General features: G+C 46.4%; 1 protein-coding gene across 3 annotated transcripts in view; it reads right to left on the reverse strand.

Moving 5' to 3' along the window:
• Nucleotides 1-577: 577 nt before the first annotated feature.
• Nucleotides 578-21,415, reverse strand: part of VLDLR (very low density lipoprotein receptor) — a 29,615-nt gene continuing 8,777 nt past the window's right edge. For 2 of the 3 annotated variants that reach the window (XM_072959524.1, XM_006208131.3), the window contains 17 exons: nucleotides 17,835-17,954; nucleotides 14,012-14,134; nucleotides 12,477-12,599; nucleotides 10,407-10,778; nucleotides 10,191-10,313; nucleotides 9,980-10,102; nucleotides 9,389-9,508; nucleotides 9,158-9,283; nucleotides 8,498-8,669; nucleotides 7,662-7,880; nucleotides 6,651-6,769; nucleotides 5,898-6,037; nucleotides 5,467-5,608; nucleotides 4,524-4,670; nucleotides 3,141-3,221; nucleotides 2,127-2,296; nucleotides 578-1,234 (listed from right to left, as the gene is read on the reverse strand). In XM_072959524.1, the coding sequence (XP_072815625.1) occupies nucleotides 1,199-1,234; nucleotides 2,127-2,296; nucleotides 3,141-3,221; nucleotides 4,524-4,670; nucleotides 5,467-5,608; nucleotides 5,898-6,037; nucleotides 6,651-6,769; nucleotides 7,662-7,880; nucleotides 8,498-8,669; nucleotides 9,158-9,283; nucleotides 9,389-9,508; nucleotides 9,980-10,102; nucleotides 10,191-10,313; nucleotides 10,407-10,778; nucleotides 12,477-12,599; nucleotides 14,012-14,134; nucleotides 17,835-17,954 (2,456 nt within the window). In that variant the 3' untranslated portion in view covers nucleotides 578-1,198. The remainder of the gene's footprint in view (nucleotides 1,235-2,126; nucleotides 2,297-3,140; nucleotides 3,222-4,523; nucleotides 4,671-5,466; nucleotides 5,609-5,897; nucleotides 6,038-6,650; nucleotides 6,770-7,661; nucleotides 7,881-8,497; nucleotides 8,670-9,157; nucleotides 9,284-9,388; nucleotides 9,509-9,979; nucleotides 10,103-10,190; nucleotides 10,314-10,406; nucleotides 10,779-12,476; nucleotides 12,600-14,011; nucleotides 14,135-17,834; nucleotides 17,955-21,415) is intronic. The other variant, XM_015242557.3, reaches the window with a different exon arrangement.

Below are 21,415 nucleotides of genomic sequence, written 5' to 3' on the forward strand. Positions count from 1 at the left end.
CACCCTCAGAGTTTCTGCTTCAGCAGGTCTGGAATGAGGCCTGAGAACTGGCGCATTTAACAAGTTTGCAGGTGATGCAGATGCTAACCTTAACCACCCTGAAAACCACGGCTTTAGATTGTTCAAGAATGACACTTCTCGTTACCTCCCTAGCTCTCTTCACGGTGGACTGTCTAGACTTATAAAAGAAGGAAGTCCTTACCCATTCCTTGGAAGGCACTTATCCTTGAACAATATATAATGAAAGGACATAGGAAACAGAGACTTAAATATAAAGAAGTAGAACTCATAGAAGTCTTAGCATATGTTCCTAGATGGGGAAACAAATTAATAAGAAAAGGAACTGTCCTGAAAGCAAGAGGAATTCTAGATACAGGCTAAGCTAGCTTCTGCTACAAAACAAGAAGTATTTAGGGAGGCAAGTATTAACTGGTACCTCATTCTTTTAGTTGTAAGAGAAATAAGCCAAATTACAGGCATACGGTACAATATTAAGAGCTATAGCTCATATATTTAGAACACCTGATACTACTCAAGCTGTTTACAGAAGCTTCTCTTAAGAGGAATAGGCACAAACCACGGTTAAGCTGCTTGGTTTAATTTTTTTAGCACTTGGAAAAAAAAATGTACAGTAGTTTGAACACTTAGTCTTTGCAAACCTCCACTGAGGTCAAAGATTTCATTCATACGTACAAAATTAGTTTACAAATTTTTTTTTTGGCAATTTCATCTTAGTAACCCGTTTTATCCTATTGCCATTGTCCCAACCATTGAAAAAAGTTTACAATAATTTACATAGAAATATTTTCAAAGTGCTTAAGAATAGTGATTGTTCTCCGGGGTATTTACAGATGCCTATACAGTGTATGTACAGGTGGTATACACTATAGCACAAGGTTCATTGCTGGAATATGGCTTTCTAGGGAAAGTGCATATTTGGCCAGAGGTGGCAATACTGTCTAGAAGTTCAAGGGTTACAGACACTCTTGGTAACCACGTCCAAAGCTGAAGTAGAATGTGGACAGGAATATTTACAAAAGTAATATAAAAAGGGTTAAGTATACAAGCTTGATCCACGCAAAGATATCTTGATGTTCTTCCAAACTGGAGGAAGAGACTTCAGCTGCTGGCTCGGTTACCATTCCGAAGTGGGGCTTTTACTGGTTTAGACCTCAGAGGTCGTGACTTGTCTCAGAAGTCAAGCTAGATCATCGTCTGTGCTTACAACTGATATCTGTGGGAAAGAAAAAGGATGGGGGTGAGTAGGGGATCCCTCCCTGGTAGCAACTTCAGTCTCTGAAGCGAACCTTGCTTTTGAGCTGGTCATGCAGAGACCAGAGGTGCAGGAAGGGATGCCAGATCCCGAACAGTACTTAGTTGCATCACTAATGTGTTTTCACTTGAATTCAACTGTATCTTACCCGGTAGAGAGAGAAAATAGTGTGATTGATTCTGCCTGTTCCACTTAATGATCTCAAGACCTGGAGAAAACTGTGGAAAGACGCGTGTGTGCCGTGAACTGGCCACCATTCTGGTTGCACTAGCCCTTGAGAGGGAGGGCCCAGCACTTGTTTGTTCAGCCTGTTCCCTAAGTGAGGGCCAAATACTCTGTGTGGGTTTCACCTGAAGCAAAAGGGAAGGACTCCACTGCCAAAAGGGAAGTTGGCTCTTCTGGGCGAAGTGATCATTTCTAGTGGCTCTTCTAGGTCATTCTGGCTAAATGAATCTTGCTCAATACACTGACTTTAAGTTAAGTCAAGCCCTCTTATATATGACATGCTCATTTACCTTTAAGAATCTAGTAGGCAACTGACTTAAAAGTTCAAAAAGGAGATCTTTGGTTCATGCTAATATTTACATGTAATTTCTATAACCCAAGTCTCTCAAATAGGACAGTGATGTCCTTAAGTTGACTTAACTGTCATTCTGATGGGGGCTGGTATCTGTCAGCTGACGTAATTCAAACGGGCTAGACTGTCTCATCTCCAGGCAGGAGATGGAAGATTCGGTGGCTCTATGATTCGAATGGCCCTTCCTTGCCCAGGCAGCCATAGCTTGAGATGTTGTCTCCTTTCCAAAACGTGGTGCTGCGAGTCATGGTGCAGAAAGACACAAAGCTGACTTACTGCCGGGTACGTGTGTCCAACAGAAGCGCCGTGTCTACCGATGTCTATTGACAGGTCCTCCTCCGTGGTCTTCAGGTACACAGGATTGTCGAAGTTCATGCTTTTCATGTTCTTGTGCTGCCAATTCCGCCACATCAAGTAGCCACCCACTGCTGCCATTGCCAGGAGCACTGAAAGAAAGTTAGAAGGTGGCTAAGCTAGATCTAGCCTCAACATACAAAAAAGATCACGTTCAAGAATCCATGATTATGGACATTAATAAAAGTTTCCTGTTTTATGAAGCTGGGGTAACTAGAAGTTAGAGTATAAACAGGCCAGAAGTGTAAAACAAGTGCAGACCCTTGGCTGGGTCATTCTAGAGACTGACGCTCAGCTCGACACGCCCATCTGGGCAAGTTAGAGTCCTGGGCCTCCCCAGGCTGACTGAGTTCAGACTGTGGAAGCTTCTGGAGAGTTATTCAACTGGTCCTCCTGGTGTGTAGCTAAGTTTGGAATCTGGTAGCTGAGGATAAGGAGGCCATTATAGCACACAGTGCCTTAGAATGCACGTGCCTCATGTTAGAGGGCCCTCTTCTGGGTCTGAAAATTCTCAACTGTTTTAAATTCACCCTCTACGAGTTCTATAACTCCTCAAGGAATAGTTTAAGCATTTGTGCACCTTCTCTGTATGAAGTATCACACATATTGCAAAGGGGAAGGGAAGGGTGCTCTTGACTTGAAGGGACTTATGATGAAAGGGGATAAGCCTGCTGAACAGGTCTGCATAGAGTTCATGCAGTAGCTGAACACTCATCCCTGCCCGTCTCCGGTCACCGTGCTAAGGAAACCACTGAAGAGAAAGGTGCGGACCTCTGAGCTCAGTGTGCCACGCTGGGGAGGGAGCAGAGGCACTTCAGTGTCATGAGTGCTCTGACGCTACGGGGGGCCTTGGAGGGGTGTCTCTAGATGAACTAGAAATACCCATCTGGACTGGAAGACTTTCACTGGGTCCAGATAGGTGGGGAGTCTACTTACAGAGGGGAAGGATGGCCCAGGCAGCAGAAGTCCCTTTTGGGGGAACACTGACTTCCGATACTGCTGTGGTCACGTTGATCCCTACAGGGGGGTAAAAGGAATCAGTTTAGAAGGATCTGTATGCAGACCACGAAATTCAGCTATTTGGTAGAGAGCCTTGTGTCCATCACTGACGTGCAGTGTCTGCTACAGCTGTATACCAAGGACAGCCGGTCTAGAAGTATTGGAGAGTCACGTGCTGTCATGGCTATTAACGCACAGTTCTCTCACAGACATCTTAAGAAGTCAGGCCAGGCTACGATTTGCAGGTTCGAAGTCTTTGGAGTTTAAATGTAGGTTACCAACTAGGGGCATGACTAGTAGTTAAAGGCTGCATTAATTATTTAAGGAACAGATACAAAGAATGCGGCTGTTAGTTGAATTAACAATTTGCAGTACTGAACCCAGTACCTCCAGGAACTAGTCCACTAGTTGGTGAAATTTCTGTTGTGTTGGTATCTTTATTCTCATTGTAAGCCACAGTAGCTGCAGTGCCTGAATTATAAAACCAAGAGCCTGGTTAAGGCCAAGGTGCCAGAGTGGCTAGCTGTTTAGTCCAGGCAGGCCATGAGATAGTGTGAGTGACAAACCACTGCTAAACCAAGTTGCATGGCGGGTGTGTCACAACTGAGGGAAACGGCAGTCTTCATGCAAAACCAGAGACACAGGAGTCTTCGGGCAGCATGGGAAGCTTTTGGAATTTGACAGTTCAAAAGACATACAGCCACACTCAATGACCCCTCTAAGCAAAGTCCCAGGCTCCTGGGAGTTACAGGAAATGCTCTCAGGCACGCTCGTACAAGACAGATTGTCTTGTAACTGCTTTCTCGGTAAACTGAGCGGGGACCTGTGGGGACTGGGTATTACACCAACACAGATCTCACAGTGTGAGATCCTGACTCAGTACACACGTTTATTTGCCTCTTAATCAAAAGCTCAGAACAGAAGACTCAAATGCAAGTTTCATTTTAAGTAGGAGTTGAAGATAATGTCACCCACTGGGGCCAGAAGGTTTCTTGTAACCATGGCCTTCTTTAAGCATAATTTCAGGCCTCTCTCTTTGGAGGAGAATGTTAAGACTTTAATTATCTGTCAGTTGGCTGGCTCAGGGCTGTTACAGGGCAAACAGGTCCAAATCACTGATAGACTCATCTAATGTTGAAATGAAGTAAGAGTTTTGAAGCAGTGACATAAACACCTGGCATGCAACGGCAGCAGGTATGCTCTCCAGTCTATTCCAAGAGCTGGTGAAAACAGAATCCTTCAAGTCCTGTTGTACAGCTAGCGTTTTCAGCTATTGCCTGTTGTACGTCCTGCTTGCGGTTGAAAAGTAAGAAGCCTTACTTTGGCACCCCCGGCCGTTGTCCTCTAGACTGTGCCCACTGGGACAGGAACAGGTGTACTTTGGAGAGTGGTCACTGATCTGCGGGGCTGGCAGGCAGAGGTATTCACATCCCCCATTCTCCATGTCTTCTTCACACCAATTTTTACCTATTCAGAAATAAAAGTCCTTTAAAATGGGTATTCCAGGGCCTGCTCCATACGTAAAGTTTTGTTCTAGGCGCTGAAGACAAGAGTCCTTGTCTCCAAGGAGTTTAAACTCGTCTCCTATGTCAAACCGTAGGGTTGAACCAGTACCGAGGAGGAATAAATAAGGGTACAGGCAGCCTGCTCTAAAGACACCACAGGCCCAAAGGGAATTCTTGGACGTAGAATTAGAGTCACGCCTTAAACAGATGAGCGACCGGGACTGGCACTCGTGGTCGGTACGAAGCTCACAGCAAAGGCTCAGAGGAGGGGAGGAGCGTGTTCTTCCGCTTTGTCTCGCTTTGTTCCCACAAAGTGGCAGGAACCCTGCTCTAGGGAGGCTCACAGCCTTCACTTAAATACAACTAGTCAAGGACTGCGGGCAGGAGGCAGCACGGTCAGACGCGTGCGAGGGTCTACACGGTTCTGCATTTGTCGTGGGGTGGAGGTGGGGGGCGGGAGGTAGAGCCTGCGCAACAGTCTTCCCAGGAGGAGGGAAGGCCTAGGGCACGTGGGAAGGACAAAAATGAAAGATGGAGCACTGAGGGCTAGGAGGGAAGGTAAGAGCTGAAGTCTTTCCCTTGGAAGTCGGAAATAAAACACTGTGAACACCAGGTCTGAAGTGTTTGAGGGCGCGTATGGTGGGGGAGGTTCCGTTTTAGGGCAAGCTGAGTTGCTCGAGAGCAACTGACATCCAGCTGGCACCGTGTCGGGCTGCCGCCCTTAAGCAGACACGATGGGCTCTGCTTCTCCCTAATACCTGAGGGCTGGACAAGTTCATGATAGACAATGATGTCCTGGGCATCATTCAGGTTGTTCACCAGAGTGGCAAGCTCTAATCCAGTGAATTTATTGGCACCATAGACTGCTTCGTTTTCCCCGTCTATCCAGTAGACACGATCCTGAAACAGAACCCCCAAATTAGCACGAACACAAGTCAGCATCTAAGGGTCATTATTATTTACTGGCAATTGAATGGACCAAGTTTATTTAAGGCTGCTCTGGGACATCAGATGTAAAAACTCCAAGAGCAGCAAGTTTAGGTTTCTCAAAATGCTATGAGGAATCAGGGCCTCATCTGTCCCAGCTTTTAAGAGAAAGCAATTTCTCAAGTCATGCTCCTCCTTCCCCCGTGCCTGTTCTTTCTCCCCAAGGTGCTAGAGTAACTCAGATGTGTGACACACGTCTTACCTCAAATATCGTTAGCGCCAGAGGATGAGCTAGGAACTCCAGAGACTTGAGGACTATCCGGCGATCTTGGCCGTTCAGGTCCACACTGGACAACATGTGCAATTTGGAATCCAGCCAATAGAGGCGGCCCTTTATAAGGTCTAGGAGAAAAAGCATGGTCATCGTGTAAGAAGTCAGTACTGCTCCGCTTCTGTTTAAGGTATCTAAGGAATCCAGTGGTCCACTTTCCAGGTTCCTTCTCCAGCAGGGGTTCGTAATAGAGTCCCCTAAATCTCATGGAGCAGCATGCAGAATCTACCTGCATTCATTTGGGGGATGGCTAAAGGGGTATCTAAGATTGTCAAAGTAACTGACTTAAGAAGTGTTACTCACCTCATGAAAGTGTTAAAAGAGGCTAGGATTTTCCTGCCCCCACCCCTTATAAGCCAGAAGAAAACTGTTATGAGCCTGTAATTCAGGAAATGCTAAGGCATCTATGCCAGGAGTATTTAGGATGAGAGTTCCTGGGACCCAAGATTCACCTAATTCCTATCACACATTAGCCCCAAATGGGTAGAAAAGCTAGTAATTATGAAACACGTAATTCTTTAAGTCCACCATTCCACTTGTACTGTTCTGTTACTCTCATCCCAAATCCCTGCTACAGAAGGAACCAGGAGAGTTGTCAGCTATGGTCCAGAATTAACTATGGAGAGGAGTGAAGATTCTGTGAAGACAGTTGAGTCGTGGTCCAGGAAGGGAGAACGTACATACCAAGTGTGATTCCATTGGGCCATTGGATGTCCGCTGTCACCAGGGCCCGTCTATCAAATCCATTCATTCCTGCTTTTTCTATTTTAGCTGGCTCACCCCAGTCTGACCAGTAAACAAAGCTGGGAAGAATTAAATTAGAAAGCAGCCTTAGTGGGTTAGAAGGAATAAAGTTGTAGCTTGAAACAGACACGTTCCAAGAGTGTGCAGAAAACTCCAGAGTATAAATGGTACCGCTTAAGGGTCTAAATTACGTGCTGGGTAAACAAAAGTTAACACAAAGAATCTACATGCTCAATATGAACTAGATCTGTATAAATCTGATATTTAAATTTCAGCCTCAAGTCACTGCTTATATAGTTCCTTTTGAAATGGCCAATTCTTTCAAAAGAATAAAAGATGAGTATCTGTTAAGTTTTACAGTGGGGGCGGGCTGACCGTGTCCTAGTGAGGCTTCACTGGGGGCCAAGTGTGATTACTGCGGTCTTAGTCAAATTCCTAACAGCTGCCTTTCTGTATTATTTAGGGGTAACTGAGGGGACATCCTCTGTGAAATGTTTCTAGAGGTCTGTTTATTTCGATTGGACTTTCAGACGACTTGCACATTTTAGATGAGAGCCCTGCGGTAGTGTGGGTACCAGAAGCCCCACAACTCGCGTCTACTTAGGTTGGATCCTACAGAGCTGACCCGGTAAATTGTACAGACAAAAACTTTAAAAATCACTTGCATAGAGGTTGCATAGACGCTGGGTGGGCAGAAGGGTTTAGATACGGCTTTTGGTGTACATCAAATCAGAAATGTTGTCTCATAATGTTCACCAGCAGTCACCTGCTCAGGGAAGGCCATTCCAGGGTTGTTCAACCGTAGTACTGCTCACACCCTGTACTGGACAATTCTTTGTTGTGGGGGGCTGATGAGTGTTGGGATTTCAGTACTACTTGTGGCATGAGGAGAGCTCCTGACCTGTGCAGATGGCATCCAAAAGGCTACGTGATGAAAAACAGAATACAAACCCCGACAGTGGGTCCACGGCTATGGAGGCAGGCTCTCGCAAGTCCGAGCTAAACAGGAACTTCCTCTTGGTTCCGTCTAGGGTAGCTACTGAAATAGTCTTAGAAGCCGCATCAGTCCAGTAGATGGTCTTGTACACCCAATCAACTGCAATGGCTGCAGGATTATAGACATTGTCGATCATTTTAACATGTCTACCAACCTTGTCATCAATTGAGGCACTGAAACAGAATAGGTCACAAGAAATTTAAGAGTTTGACACCATCAGAGCCTGCAGAATGGACTTTCTGCTCACAAAATGGTCAACAGCTTTGTTCAGAAAGAGTTCAAGTAACACCGTAGCTCAGCTTACCACTCAGAGAATGGAACCATGCTGCTCACTGATTCTAAACTACTGATACCGTCGGGTATCTCGCTGTTGGGGTGTATTCTACCTGGAAGAACACCACGCTTCTAGGTGAAGCTACTGGTTTTACTAACCGTCATCTGCGTTTCTGTGGTTCCCATTAAGAAAAAGCTACCACTACCATTTCTACTTGAAGCAACTATGAACAGCTCTCAACTAACTGTAGAGAAAGGGGAGAAAATAGGAGAAATGAAGATGGTATCTTTTATAATCTTACAGTTGTGGCCATCTGTTATTTTATAGGTGATTGTTAGTTTCTAATGAGGAACTGATAGTAATTTAATAATTAAAGAATCAGTGTTTAGATTTAATATTCCCAACTAATTAGATGCTGGACTAGAGCTAGAGACAAGAGAAATCCCTCCAAACTGCCCCAAAGGCCAGTGACAATGATTTATGCCAAAAGACACCAAGAAAGGAACTGAAAGTTACCTGAAGATGGCCTTTTGGCTCAAATCAGCCCAGAATAGTTTCTGAGCAGCAATATCAGCATCGAGAGCCACAGTGTTTCTTAGCTGTTCAACTAGTTGGATATATTCTTTTCTCTCCAGGCCAATCTTCCTGATGTCTCTTCTATTGGTGAAGATCAGACTGGGCTCTTTGCCTGCAAGAAGGAGTCCAGTTAATTTAGTTTTGCTATAACCAGACAAGGTCCTTTCCAAGTCACCTCCTCCCAACAGAGGAGCATTTAAACAGTGAAGGCACTGCTGAACACCTCAGGGGTACTCTTGCTGAAGGCCCATGCCCCTGGGACCTGCAAGCACTTCCTACTGTTTAAGAAAGCAGTCCTGAGGTCACATTCAGCAAGAGGACAGCTGGTGAGTAAGTTACTTATCTGAACTGCATTCAAGTTTTGGAAGCAGAGTGTAAGCGGGTATTCATGGCACCATATACGCAAAAGGAATTGACAAGGCAGGTGTCTGGGGAAATTATCTGCTATTTGACCTATGATATTGCGCCGTGAGTTTAGTAGCATTGCTCTCAAGTAGTATTTTAATTTCATGTCGTTTGACTATCGCAATCACTGGCTGTACCTTTCATAAGCACTTACTCATAAAGGTACCAGAGCAACACTAGTCCAAGTCCATTTACCTACTGCCTTGCACACGCCAGTGGCAAGATCCATTTGATAGCCACGACTACATTCACACTTGTAACCGCCTTTTAAGTTGATACAAATTTGACTGCAGATTCCCGGATTTTGGCATTCATCAATATCTAGGAGGGAAATTAGAATTAGTCTTGCTGGTCCCAGGTAACCTACAGAGATCTACTGACTTTTCCCATCACCCCAGGGGGCTCGGGTTCTGTTCTTTGACTCACCTCCACACGTTTTCCTATCTATCAGTTCAAACCCAGCTGCACAGTCACATTCATAGCCTATAACTAGGTCTTTGCAGATATGGGAACATCCGCCATTATTAACCAAGCATTCATTTACATCTGAAATAAAAACGTAGTAGAGCGATTCAACACTTCTTCCAAATTGATATTCGTCCTATTTACACTTAAAATCCAGGCTATAACTCATTTAGATAGTCTGGTCAAATCCATTTTTCTAAGATCTGATAATCTGTCTCACAGTTATGCATCTCAGCCTGTATGGGGGGACAGTGAATCCAATCTCCTTGACAGGTTACCAGTTAGTTAAACAGTATTTGGCCAAGTTTCTCTAAGGCTGATTGGTTACCTTTTTTTTTTTTTGGATCGGTTATCTAAGGAGGTGAAATTATGAACTAGTTTGTCACTGCGTGGGCTTTTTTTTAAGTCATAAAATTTCACTCTTAAGCCCAACAACTGAACCTAGTTCATTAAAGTAGTTTACCCAGGTCTTGCTCAGGGTCCAAACCACATCAGCTCTGCTGGATCTAATGAACCTTCCCAACTCTGTACGCAAGCAGGCCCTTCACTTACGACATTCTTTCAGGGGCTCGTCACTCCAGTCCCTGCAGTCCTGCTCTTGGTTACACACTTTACTCATATCTATGCATTCCCCGCTTCTGCACTTGAATTTTCCGGGGCCCAAGCACTGATTGACTGCAAAGAGAAAGCCAGAAGAGAGGCTCCAATGATGGGTCTGATCAGAGCAGTCCTTGACGAATCCCCCAGCAGAAGAGACCCTCACCATTTTTGCAGTTGACTTCATCAGAACCGTCGACGCAGTCTCGGATGCCGTTACACTGCCTGCTGCCATGGATGCAGCTCCCATCCTCGCACTCAAACTGGTCGGGTCGGCAGGTTCGAGAAGCTACAGAAGGAGGGCATGGCATGGAATGAAGGCAGATGAAAGAGATGCATGGACAGGAACCGAACACGTCACACCGAGAAGAGGGCTACTTACGGCAGTTGACCTCGTCGCTGCCGTCCTTACAGTCAGGATCCCCGTCGCATCGCCACTTCTTGTGGATGCACTCGCCAGAGCCGCACTGGATCTCGCTGGCTGGGCACCTGGTGTGGATCACTGGCTGGCGGCCACACTGCTCGAGCGACTCATCCGACTGGTCCGAGCAGTCCGCGTCATCGTCGCACACCCAGCTGATGGGGATGCAGGAGGAGGTGCTGCACTGGAACTCGTGGGGCCCGCAGGTCGGGGGAGCGCAGTCCAGCTCATCGCTGCCATCGCTACAGTCATCCTGGCCGTTGCACACGAAATTCCTGGAGATGCAGCGGCCACTGGAGCACGTGAACTCATCGGGGCTACATGTTATGTTGCCTGTTGAGAGAGAAGATGTCCCAATGAAAATGCATCAGGACTGGTCCCTTCAAGCCTCTTGTCCCCAAATCTAACATGCAGATTTTTGAGCATGAATCTCAGCTTCTGGCTTAACTGAACAGCTAAAGTCAAATGATATAGTTCGTTCCCAGAATACTAGGAAACAGTCTTACCATGGAAAAGAAGCAAGGACATTTGAGTAAGAACAGAAATAAAGGACCAAGAAAACAGTGGAAGACTAGAAATTCATTTGAGATAAGAAGCACAATGGACTCTTAGAGGCACAGTGATTAATAACACAAACTGTCACAAGAGATTTCAGTGGGGAAGGCAGACGTGAGTTATCTCTCAGTGGCTATCCTGCTCATCAGGCCAGGCCCCGTCATGAGCTGAAACTATCATGCCTCAGTTGTACAAGGAAATGTTCATTCATAATAAGCTTCATGACCCCATTACGGAAAAGAAGCCATTATGTTACCCCACCATGCACGGTTCCTTCTCTTTTGGTCCTTAAGGAGCAGGAATAACAGGTCTTAAAGACTTTCAAGTTTTAGAAAGTCACCACAAGGGCTAGAATCGCAAGCTAGCAGCCAGGTGTGCTAATGATGATAAGCCAGTCAGACAGGCCGGGTTGTACTTTGACTCAAAATTCCAGCCAGATTTATTAAGGTCACAATTTGGTGGTAACTGGGGTGGAGACCACGACTCTCTTGGGAAGCAAAGTCTAGATTTAAGAGGGAACCACTTGGCAGCTCCAGAGCTCACCAATACACAAGGCTCAGTTCTAGGATTAAATGCCAAGACTCATTGGACTAGGTGCAGTGGTAATGACCTCAGGAGGTGACTTCTACATGCAAGACCGGTGTTTCAGCTGCAAAAGCCCTCAGCTCACTGTACACTTACTGCTTCAGGAGACCCGCCCTCGTCAGCCTCGGGAGCTGCCGTTTTAGAGGCCCTATAAAAAGGGCGGTAGCTTGAAAGAACATTCAAAGCGATGTTTGTACAACTCAGAGATTTTCCCAGGGCCTCACCTTTAACATGCAGCGTTTTATTACACACTTTCCAAGAGCAGAGACATGAAAGGCTAGGAAACAGTTAGCATCTACAGGCAGGAACTGTGATAGGAGACAGAGGTACCACCAGTGGGGTAGAGTTTTCTTTGGGTATCTGCCAGCGAGATGTTAATTCGTCCAAGGTGAACTTTGGGAAACTTTGGGAAAGGTTATGACAGAATTGAGTTTGGGGGCTGAGACGTGCTTGGGTGAGGCTGAAGTAACTTCTTATTCCGCTAAACAGATCCCACTGAGACCTAGGGATGCACCTGCTGGCCTCAGTCTCCTTCTAGTTTGATTGAGCCCAAATTAGGAGGGGCTATGACTTGACTGTCCCAACAGAGACAAAAGTGCACACACCTGCTGCTTTGCTGAGCTACTGCTCCATGGAGGTGCCTGGAATGACTTACCTTCTTATTTTTACTTGCCTAGAGGAAATGCCAAAGCAAGAAGTGGGCAGCTACCCTGCGGACTCCCCTCAGAGCTGGAGGGCCGCGAGGAAGGACCAGTAGTTGAGCAGATAGTGAAGTCACTGAAAAGCAAGTCACCTGAACTGCACCTGCATGCTCAGACCGGCTTCCCCTGCCCACCCTGCTTTGCGCAAAAGGCTCTTTCAGGACAGGCCACTCAACACTGATCTTCTTACCACAGTTTTCCTCGTCTTCTCCACTGTCACAATCACTTTCACCATCGCATCGCCAGGACACGGGGATGCACTGAGTGGAGCGGGCGCCGCAGCTGATCTCATTTATACGGCAAGTTCTCATATCTGTTGACGATATACAGTCTCAAAAGAGCCTCCGAACTCATCAGGGCAAAGCTGCTGCTCCCGTGCTGCCTGGAGGTGCTAATGTCTGTCACATCTGTAACTCGGCGGCCGGACACACTGGTGAAACTCGACTCGCCGGCAGAAGCTGGGCCAGACCCTTCGCCAGCTCCACCGCGTGGAAGCCACGCCGCCAGCCAACCTGCGCTACCTGGCAGCACCCGAGAGCCCTGAGCGCGTGGTACTCCTGCAAGGTTCCGTGGCGTGCTCAGTCCCGGCTGTTGTCTGTCTTGGCGTGGTGAGGTTCACTGGCTGGCCTGCTCCCTGACCATTATGTGTTGGGTAGCAAGCGACGCCCCCAGATGTTGTCACCTAACCCTAACTTCATTCAAGGCCAGGTGGTCTAACGCCTGGGAGGTCTTCCTTGGCCTCTGTTGCTTCAGCGGCCTCCTTCACCACCTCCTTTAGATCGGCATCTTGCAAAGAAGGGTATCCCCTAATTCTTGACTGACTGCATCATCCCACTGCTAAAACCTGGGGCTAAATCTTTATGGAACCCGTCTTCACCTGGGTAGCTCACCTGCCTGGACCAATGCTCTTATTACTCCCCTGACTTGCCAAGAAAACAGAACTTAACACACTCATCTTCCTTTCCACTTGATTCTCCTGGGTCATCGTACTCCAGACCTCACCTTTGTTCCTGTCAGACTTCCACTTTTAGTGCTTTAACAGGCCTCTACTCCCTTAAAATGAACACTGAGACTTTCTTCACCGTGACATTTAAATGATTCCAGTTTATCTGTCCCATATCATCTTCCTCCATGGTCTCAAAGACTTTTTTCCTGAGTATCAGCCTAAAGACACACATACATTCGCATACCTACGAAGTTTCTCTTATTTAAGAATAAGCTGTAAGCTCCCTACCTTGATAAGGTTAGGTTACATGTTTGTTAAAAATCACTGTCATCCTATTTCTAGTCCCCTTACCCCTTCAGTAATAGATGTTTTCGTAACATGAGAAGCTGTGCATCTAAAAGTTTTTACTTGGCCCACGGGGGACCCTCACATCTTGACTTAGCTTCCAGGACCAAAGTACTATCTGCTCAGAGTCATGATTATCAAACATTTGTAATCTTTGCACCTAGTCAAGGAGTTCTTAATCACATCTTCTGGCTTCAGTCTTAAATGTTCAATGGTGAAGCTACCCAAGAGAATGTCAGTCTTGTTAGACTAGGGAGAACATTCTTGATGTTATTAAAGATCAATTGTTAATGACTTGACTGACCTTGGAGTCGATTGGCCTAACTTTAAGGGAGGCCAAGGGAAACTAACCAAGGTTTAGACTAAACAATACTTAGAGCTGTGAGGCAGAGGACTGCCTGGGAAAGTTCAAGTCCAAAGCAAGCGTCACTCACGGCACTGTTCCGGGCTCTCATCAGAGCCGTCTTCACAGTCAGGATCCCCATCACACTGCCATCGGTTGGGAACACACTGGCCATTGTTGCACACAAAGTCAGACTCTGCACACGTCTTCTTCACTGTGGAAGTTTATTTGCAGGTTAAAGTCGAAATCACTTACCCAAGAGCCCTACCTTACCGTTGGGGGTACAACTGCATTTTGATATGTTATAGTCTAATTAGCACTCAACTGCCAAGCTCCAGGAGAAACTCAGAAAAATCTTTCTTGCTTCTTTTCCCCCAAAAGAGGAAGGTGATCATTTGAGAGACTTGGAGGACACTGAGGTCAAGGTAAGAAAAGGTTGCCCATTATCCTACAGCTCAGGGACACCTTACAGTTACCTTCTTGCTTGTTTTATAATGCTGAGATTAAGGAATAATTTCATGCATTTCTTCCAAATCACTCAAGTACTTCTAAGTTTAATAGGCAAACACTTCATCCTATGACTGCATCACAGTGCAGCTGTTCCAGGGGCATCTCTTAACAACCCATGGCTTTAGTGTAGAGACAGAAGGCCAAGCTCCAGGACTGAATACTGTCACGCCTACTGGGGCAAAGGCACCCAGTGGGTAAGAAATCGAGAAAGCTTGAACCTGAGTATAAGAGAGGCTGCATTTATAATGCAGGGGTGGGCTAATAACATCAGCCAGTTAAAAGTACTTGAAGCTGCCAATATTTGTAACTGACAACCAGAGTGAAACAGCCTAAGACAAAGTATCAGTCCTACTACTAATTCTTGCTAGGGCAGCCTTTTCTCCTGTAATTATGGTGACCGTGCACTTTGGCGTCCAAACTGGGGCAATCTCAGTTGGAAGGGGATCCCGTTAATTATACCAGGAAGATAAGCAGCCACCAGGGCTGTCCTCGGCAAACCCCGCAGCTAGATCAGTCTACCCGTGAGGAAGTCAGAGAGTAAGAAGAACCTTGATAAGGAGCCACGGTGGGTTTCCTAGGCTCATCCTTCTCTGATTATATTTTCCCTCGCGGGCGTGCCTATGCTTCCTACCTGAATTTCCAGTTTAAAACATTCTTCTCTGACAGATACTCTGTAATGACAGATCAGCTAAAAGCCAACAATTTGTGGAAAAGATGAACAGAACCACTTCAAGTCAGAGGTTTAAGCTAGGTATAACTCTGAGTTCAGAGTCTACTAAACTGGAGGGCGGCTCTGGGTTAGCCTCCGATACTGTAAAGGGGGACACAGCGATTACAGTCAGTTTCTACAACTCAAGACAGGATGATGAGTTATGATGGCCTGGACCGGATGACTCATCTCCTTGAATTGTGTGGCCGAGGAAACAAGAAAGGCCATCTTAGTCCTCAGACTCACGCCTACTTCTAAACTCCCAGAAGACGACTCCCGCCCCAGCGTTAACGGTCAGAGCGCCACCCGCGGCCCGCCTTCTCCTGGGCGTGCAGGAGGCGGCCAGAGGGTCTGCAGGGTCCCCGGCTGAGATTCACCCTGTGATGCTCTTCAGAAGTTGCAAAAGAAAGGGTAGGGAATGACTGTAAAGGGACCTCATGAATTTAAGAAGTACAAAATGTCACAGGGATAGAAAAGATTGGTTGTATGCTGAGCAAAAGACAAAGTGGGTTGGATAAATGGCTAGAGGTCCTCTGTCTCCATTCTTTTTTTGGGGGGGGGGGAGAAAATATATATATATATATATATTTTAAAGTTTTTTATTGAGTAACAGTTATTTTACAATGTTGTGTCAAATTCTAGTGTAGAGCACCATTTTTCAGTCATACATGAACACTCTCTCTCCATTCTGAGCACACACTGGGAAGGTCAAGGTAGGCTGTGTGAACTGGGCCTTGAGAGATGAATAGAAACTTGGATGTGCCACAGGGGAAGAGAGCTACCGGTTATGTATTTAGGGTATCCAGGTGACCGAGGAACCAGCTCGGCCTAACACTTGGAGGAGGATGAATTACTGGGACTGACGGAACATGGCTTGTGGAATCCAAGCAAAAGCTGACTACTTATGCTAGCTGACGTGCTTGAAGGAGGAGCGCCATACTGAAACTAACCATGTTCTACATCAAGAGGCGGGGCAGGAAAAACGGGGAGTGGCCTTGTATGTTCTCAGTAATGGTGTAGCTTTTCCCCTCCACGGAGGAACATCTCAAGATAAGCATTCGGAGCTTCACTGAGCGAGCCTCCCACTTTCCTTCTCTACCTTCCTACCTGGGAGACAGAGACATTCTGGGCCACACAATATTTACTTTTTCCCACGTTTTTTGTGACCTTGATTGTATATACATCTACTGCCTCCTTACTTCTTCCACACCTTCGGTTATGTAGCTAGAATTTATTTATGTACAGACTATTTTAGGGAATGCCAGTGATGACCCCTAAGATGACCCAGGCTGGTTTTCCCACTGAGATAATGAGATGGTAAAGGAAGGCTTCCAAATTCAAAATGTGGAGTGAATAATTACTCTTTAAGAAAAGAAAATGGGTTTTGCCAAATACATAGTTTAGAATAGAAGAATTGCTCCTTACACCAGGAGAACAGTTGACAAGAGTGAGGTCCTTCAGTGAGACAGAGAATTATATTGCCTAGGTAACCCAGAATTAGCATGGAACTCAATGTCTTGCAGAGTAGGTTAAACTCTTAGTGTTAGAATGCAAAGGATGTACAAGTGTCACAGGGGGGAACTATTCTTGGTCTTGAGACTGGAGATAAGTTTCTTTGCTCAGATTGCAGAATGGACTTCCTCTGCTTCCAAATGAGCTCCCAATTTACATATCGGCGGGAAAGCCTCTGTGCTACTGCTCTGAGAGCTCAGCCTAGGCCAGCCTGCCAGGATGTTTATGCTACAGCATTTTAGTAATGATGCAAGAAGAAGTGGGTAAGGGCATAACAACATGGCAGTCGATGACATGTACACTGAGCTTCTGTTTGTCATCTGTGTTTTTAGTTTGTATAGTGGACACCTTTATGTAATGTCTTTTCAAAGGAAAATGACGCTTTTATCACCGACATTTATGCACGACCTTGTTCTGGGATTTTTAAGACATAGAACAAAGGGATAATAGAGCAAAGTTCAGCATGTGTTCAAGGTACCGAAAGGCCGTCTTGACATGTAGTTCTCAGCGGTTCTGGCTTGATGGGAGGTTACACAGACGGCATAAAACAGGCACTGCTCATAGTGATCTTTTGACAGATGCTGAACGGTAGGTATGATGGTATATGTTTTCTCGGGGGAAAGAGTATCTCCCATACTGCCTAACGCTTCAGCATTAGCGTCTACTGTCGACAGAGAATTAGAAACAGACTCCTTATCTGATCTTTGGTCTGAGCTGGCTTATAGTTTCTATGACAGGAGTTAATTAATCTTTGAAACTGTAGGGGGCTTCTTACTGTCCATGGCTTGCTTTTTTGGGATCAGAACCATTTGAGAATTAACAACAGAAAGTCTCTTCTAAGCGGTCTTTTGCCTGTCTCTCCTTCTGGTCCTCTCCTTCCTTCCCCTAGCTTCCTGTACCAAATGCTTGCCTGATCTAAGATCAACCAGGTCCTGTCATTTGAAAGGAACTCCATTTTATCTTCAAAATTCCATACTCAAGTTGATAACCTCATGTCATTCAAATATATTCCTCCGGACCAGGAAGTAGAGAATCTTTGGATTCTGGTTCAAAGCAGCTCTCCGGAGTAGGTGCTGTTTTCAGAGCCTCGATACATTTGCAGACACTGAGATCAGCCTCATCTTTCAGTAAAAGGCCTACCTCCTAGGGAGGTGGCAGAGAGACTGGCAGACTCGTTACTCACCACAGTTCCTCTCGTCGCTGCCGTCAGCGCAGTCCTCGTCCCCGTCGCACTTCCACAACAGCGTGATACAGCGGCCATTCGTGCACTGGAATTGGGAGGGTTCACATTTGGCTTTTCTTCCTAAAATCAGGAGGGAACACTTAGCTAGGCTGGGACACAAGGATGTTAAGTTAGAGATGCTAGTTACCTGAAACCCATGGCTGAGAGTGCTCTCAGAGGGACAGCGAGCTGCCAGCTCAGCAGGCGGTAACATCCTAGGGGCCAGTGCTGGATGGGCCTTGGGGCGATGGCTGACAGTAACTGAGTTCCTGGCTGGGCACACACCACCTCAGTGAGACTGGATTTCCTCTCTTGGAGGAGGCATAGCCATGGTACTAAGTCTTGGCTAGTGGGACGTAAGCAGAAATGGTATCTACAGCTTCTGGGAAATACCCTCAAAGGGACAGAGGCTCCAGTTTCCTTAATTTCATTCCTTTCTGGCTCCTGAAAACTGGGCACAGTGACCAGAATGGTGATCTCGGACTGATGGAGCCAGGCAAAGATAAAGACTGTAGGTTGCCCAGGGACTGGGGAGGAGACAGGTGTAGGGAGGGGGTCACCTGCCTCTGGACTCATTTCTCTCATTTGTTTAAGTCACTTATGTTGCTGTCATCACGCAGCCAAATCTTACTCCTTTCATGGCATTTCTTGTCCACATTCTATATTGTTATTCATGAATGATGCTTCGATTACAAGCAAAGTAAAGGAGATTTAGAAGACGCAGCAATAGAGAGAAATAGAGGTTTAATCCATGGTCTCTTGTCTTAGAATTTGAGGTCTGATTTGAAAAAGACATGTTTACAAAACGACTCCAAGATAAGATGAAAAGCATCAAGAAGGTACAGTGAAGAGGAAAAAGGAGGTCATTTTTAACTTAGTGATGGGAGAAAAGCAAAGCCAAGTAGAGCCACAGGCCTGGATTCTCTCTCTCTGAACCTCAGTTTTCCTCCGCTCAGTGTCTGAATGTTGAATTCACACCATGGCAGGAACTAACACTCGTAGGCAGGGCGCTGAGTTTTCTTTGCCTGGCATGGGACAGCTAACGTTCAGGTGTTTCCTAGCGTTAGCAGTTCTGATCTCAAAGTAATTTCTTTGAGATAAAAGACAAAGAGCTGGCTGCTTAACGCACATATACTGCAGATATTCGAGAAAACCAGTACAGCCATACAATTCATGCAGATTCCTTAGGGAGGCCTTCCAAGCAGAAAGCCTTTTGACTTCCTGCACCTTTCAGCATCGGCAGCTGTGGCACGCGGGCATAAGAGCAGATGCTGCGGCGACAGGCACAGACTGGAACTCTTGTGCGCACAACGCTCTCGTTGGCCTCCCTACTGTCAGCTGCTCCCTACTGTCTAGGAGCATTCTGCGCTTTGTGGCTAATTCAGGGAGATTCAGATGTGGTCCTAGTTTACCGTATGGGTGTGTGGTTACTTCCTTAGGGACTAAACATATTTGTTTAAAAACTATACGGACCACTCTGCCCCCAAGAGTCTCGTTCAGCTAGGACTCAGATCCAAAGGAGTATGAGTCAGTGGCTTTTCCTCCCTGTATTTCAGACTATTCATTCAGTTCACAAATATTTCGCTGGGCCTAAGATACTAGGGATTTGAAAGGAAGAACCAGAGGAGGGTAGCAGTTGTTTCCAGGGAGCGTCAGCGGCTGGTTTTCATCCTGCTCAACCAGGTGGGAAGGACCTGGCTGCCTGCCACCCTCCGCCTGTTACCACTGTGGTCTCAGGAGGCTCGGTGCTGGGGGCTCTGTCCCAGGGCCCGCGGCCTGTCGCTCTCTATTCCCGCTGCCTCGAGGCCTGCGGGAGGAGGAGGACTCTACTTTGAGTACTTTATTTGAAAAGTAGGAAAAAGCACAGTTTGAACATAAATATCCATATACTTGGAAAGAAGAGCCCTGTTGCAATTGGGATACTGTGGAGAAGGAAAGGCTCTGAATTTTTTAAAGGTTTTAGTTACCGAAGGCTGTTGGGTCCAAATGAGATGAAAACATTCACGTTGAGATCTGCACTGTCCAAAGGGTAGCCATATGATCAGACGTGGACAGGGGCTTAAAAGCAGGTGTCACATGGTGGTTTTCCACGTCGGGGTTAGGTACCTGGCAGATCACTTTAAAAATGAGTCTTGAAGCTACCAGTTTTACAGACACTCCAGCTGGCCTGGGATTAAATACAGGCACACAATAGCCTAAGGCCGGTGCTTAGTCCGCTGTCACCTTCAGGAGGGTCTCTGAATATAGTTGTAACAATATAAATCGTCAACAGTCATAAATGATGCTACAATCCCAGCAGTGCTGCTTCAAGAGTCGCTGTTGAGCAGGCTCAGGACAGACATAGGCATTTTCTTAGTGTTTATTCCCATATCTTAAGACACAAAGGAGTTTAATTCCTAGCTTTCTTATCTCACTTCACCCAAGCCTCTGCCTGACCCTCGTAAAGCTGTGTTTCACCATGACACACACACAGCTCTCCATTAAGAAGGGGAAACACTCGTGTTAGAAGTGGAGGATGCTTCTCACCAACCATCCCTGCCTGTTTAAAAGAGCGGGGTGGGAGCAGGGGTGCTTAAACTAGCTGGCTTTATAAAGGGCCTTTAAAAAAAAAAAAAAGGCAAAGACAGACCATAAGCTCTTTGCTGGTCCTTGGTTTCTCACGTTGCCTAAGCACTTTGTTCTGAGAGATCGCTCCTGGGCAGAGAGGTCTCCCTAGCTGCGCTGAATTCCCTGCATCACGCAGAGCGGGGAGAGCTCAGCCCCCTGACGGCAGCACGGCAGTTTTTCCGTCCCAGCTTCAAGACGGTTCTCCCTTCACATATCCGGTACTCATCTGGGAACGCTGCTGTACGGAGCCCCAGGAGAAGCCGGGACACCAAACCAGTTAAGAGGCTTTTGGTTTCTAAAGCTTTGGGGGATTACACGACTGCGGGCCTGTAGTCTATTTCCATCCATGACGGTTAAGTCTCAAGTTCAGTATCATACTCTCATAAAGGGGACGGGGTGAGCCTGAAATCCTCTACTCCTAAGGTTCTTTTAATGCTTAGGCTAAGTAAGCTAAAGCCAATGAGGCCTCAAAAAATAATTTAGAAGTAGAAGCGCCACGCATCCTCCATCCCAGGGTCTAACTGCTCAGAAAGGTGAAAAGTCGAGGTAAATGAGATTCTGAGTGGTTTCCTCAAAGTCACGGGGTTCACAGGAGTGTCTCTGCGGCACAGGGGTGGCTGAAGTCAGGGGAAAGGCCATGACAGCTGGGAACCTGGGTGTTCCGCCTCTGTCTCAACCAGTCTTTCTTTTCAACATTGGAGTTCTGTGCAAGAATTTGAAAAGGGTTCTAGAGCTTTCAAAAAAATCAAATGGTTGGACTGGATCTGGCTTTCCTTTCAGCTCTAATACTTGGGGTGAATCTCCCTGCCCCTTTGGGTCAGGGGGATGGAAATCACTAGGACCTAGTCATGTGCATGGCTATTTACATTCATAATGACTGAATGCCCAGAACTGCTGAAGCGTTGCTCGCGAATTCTGTTGCGGTCAGGCTCCGC

The sequence above is a fragment of the Vicugna pacos genome, chromosome 4, assembly GCF_048564905.1.
Source record: "Vicugna pacos chromosome 4, VicPac4, whole genome shotgun sequence".
In the NCBI taxonomy this organism is placed as follows: Eukaryota; Metazoa; Chordata; class Mammalia; order Artiodactyla; family Camelidae; genus Vicugna; species Vicugna pacos.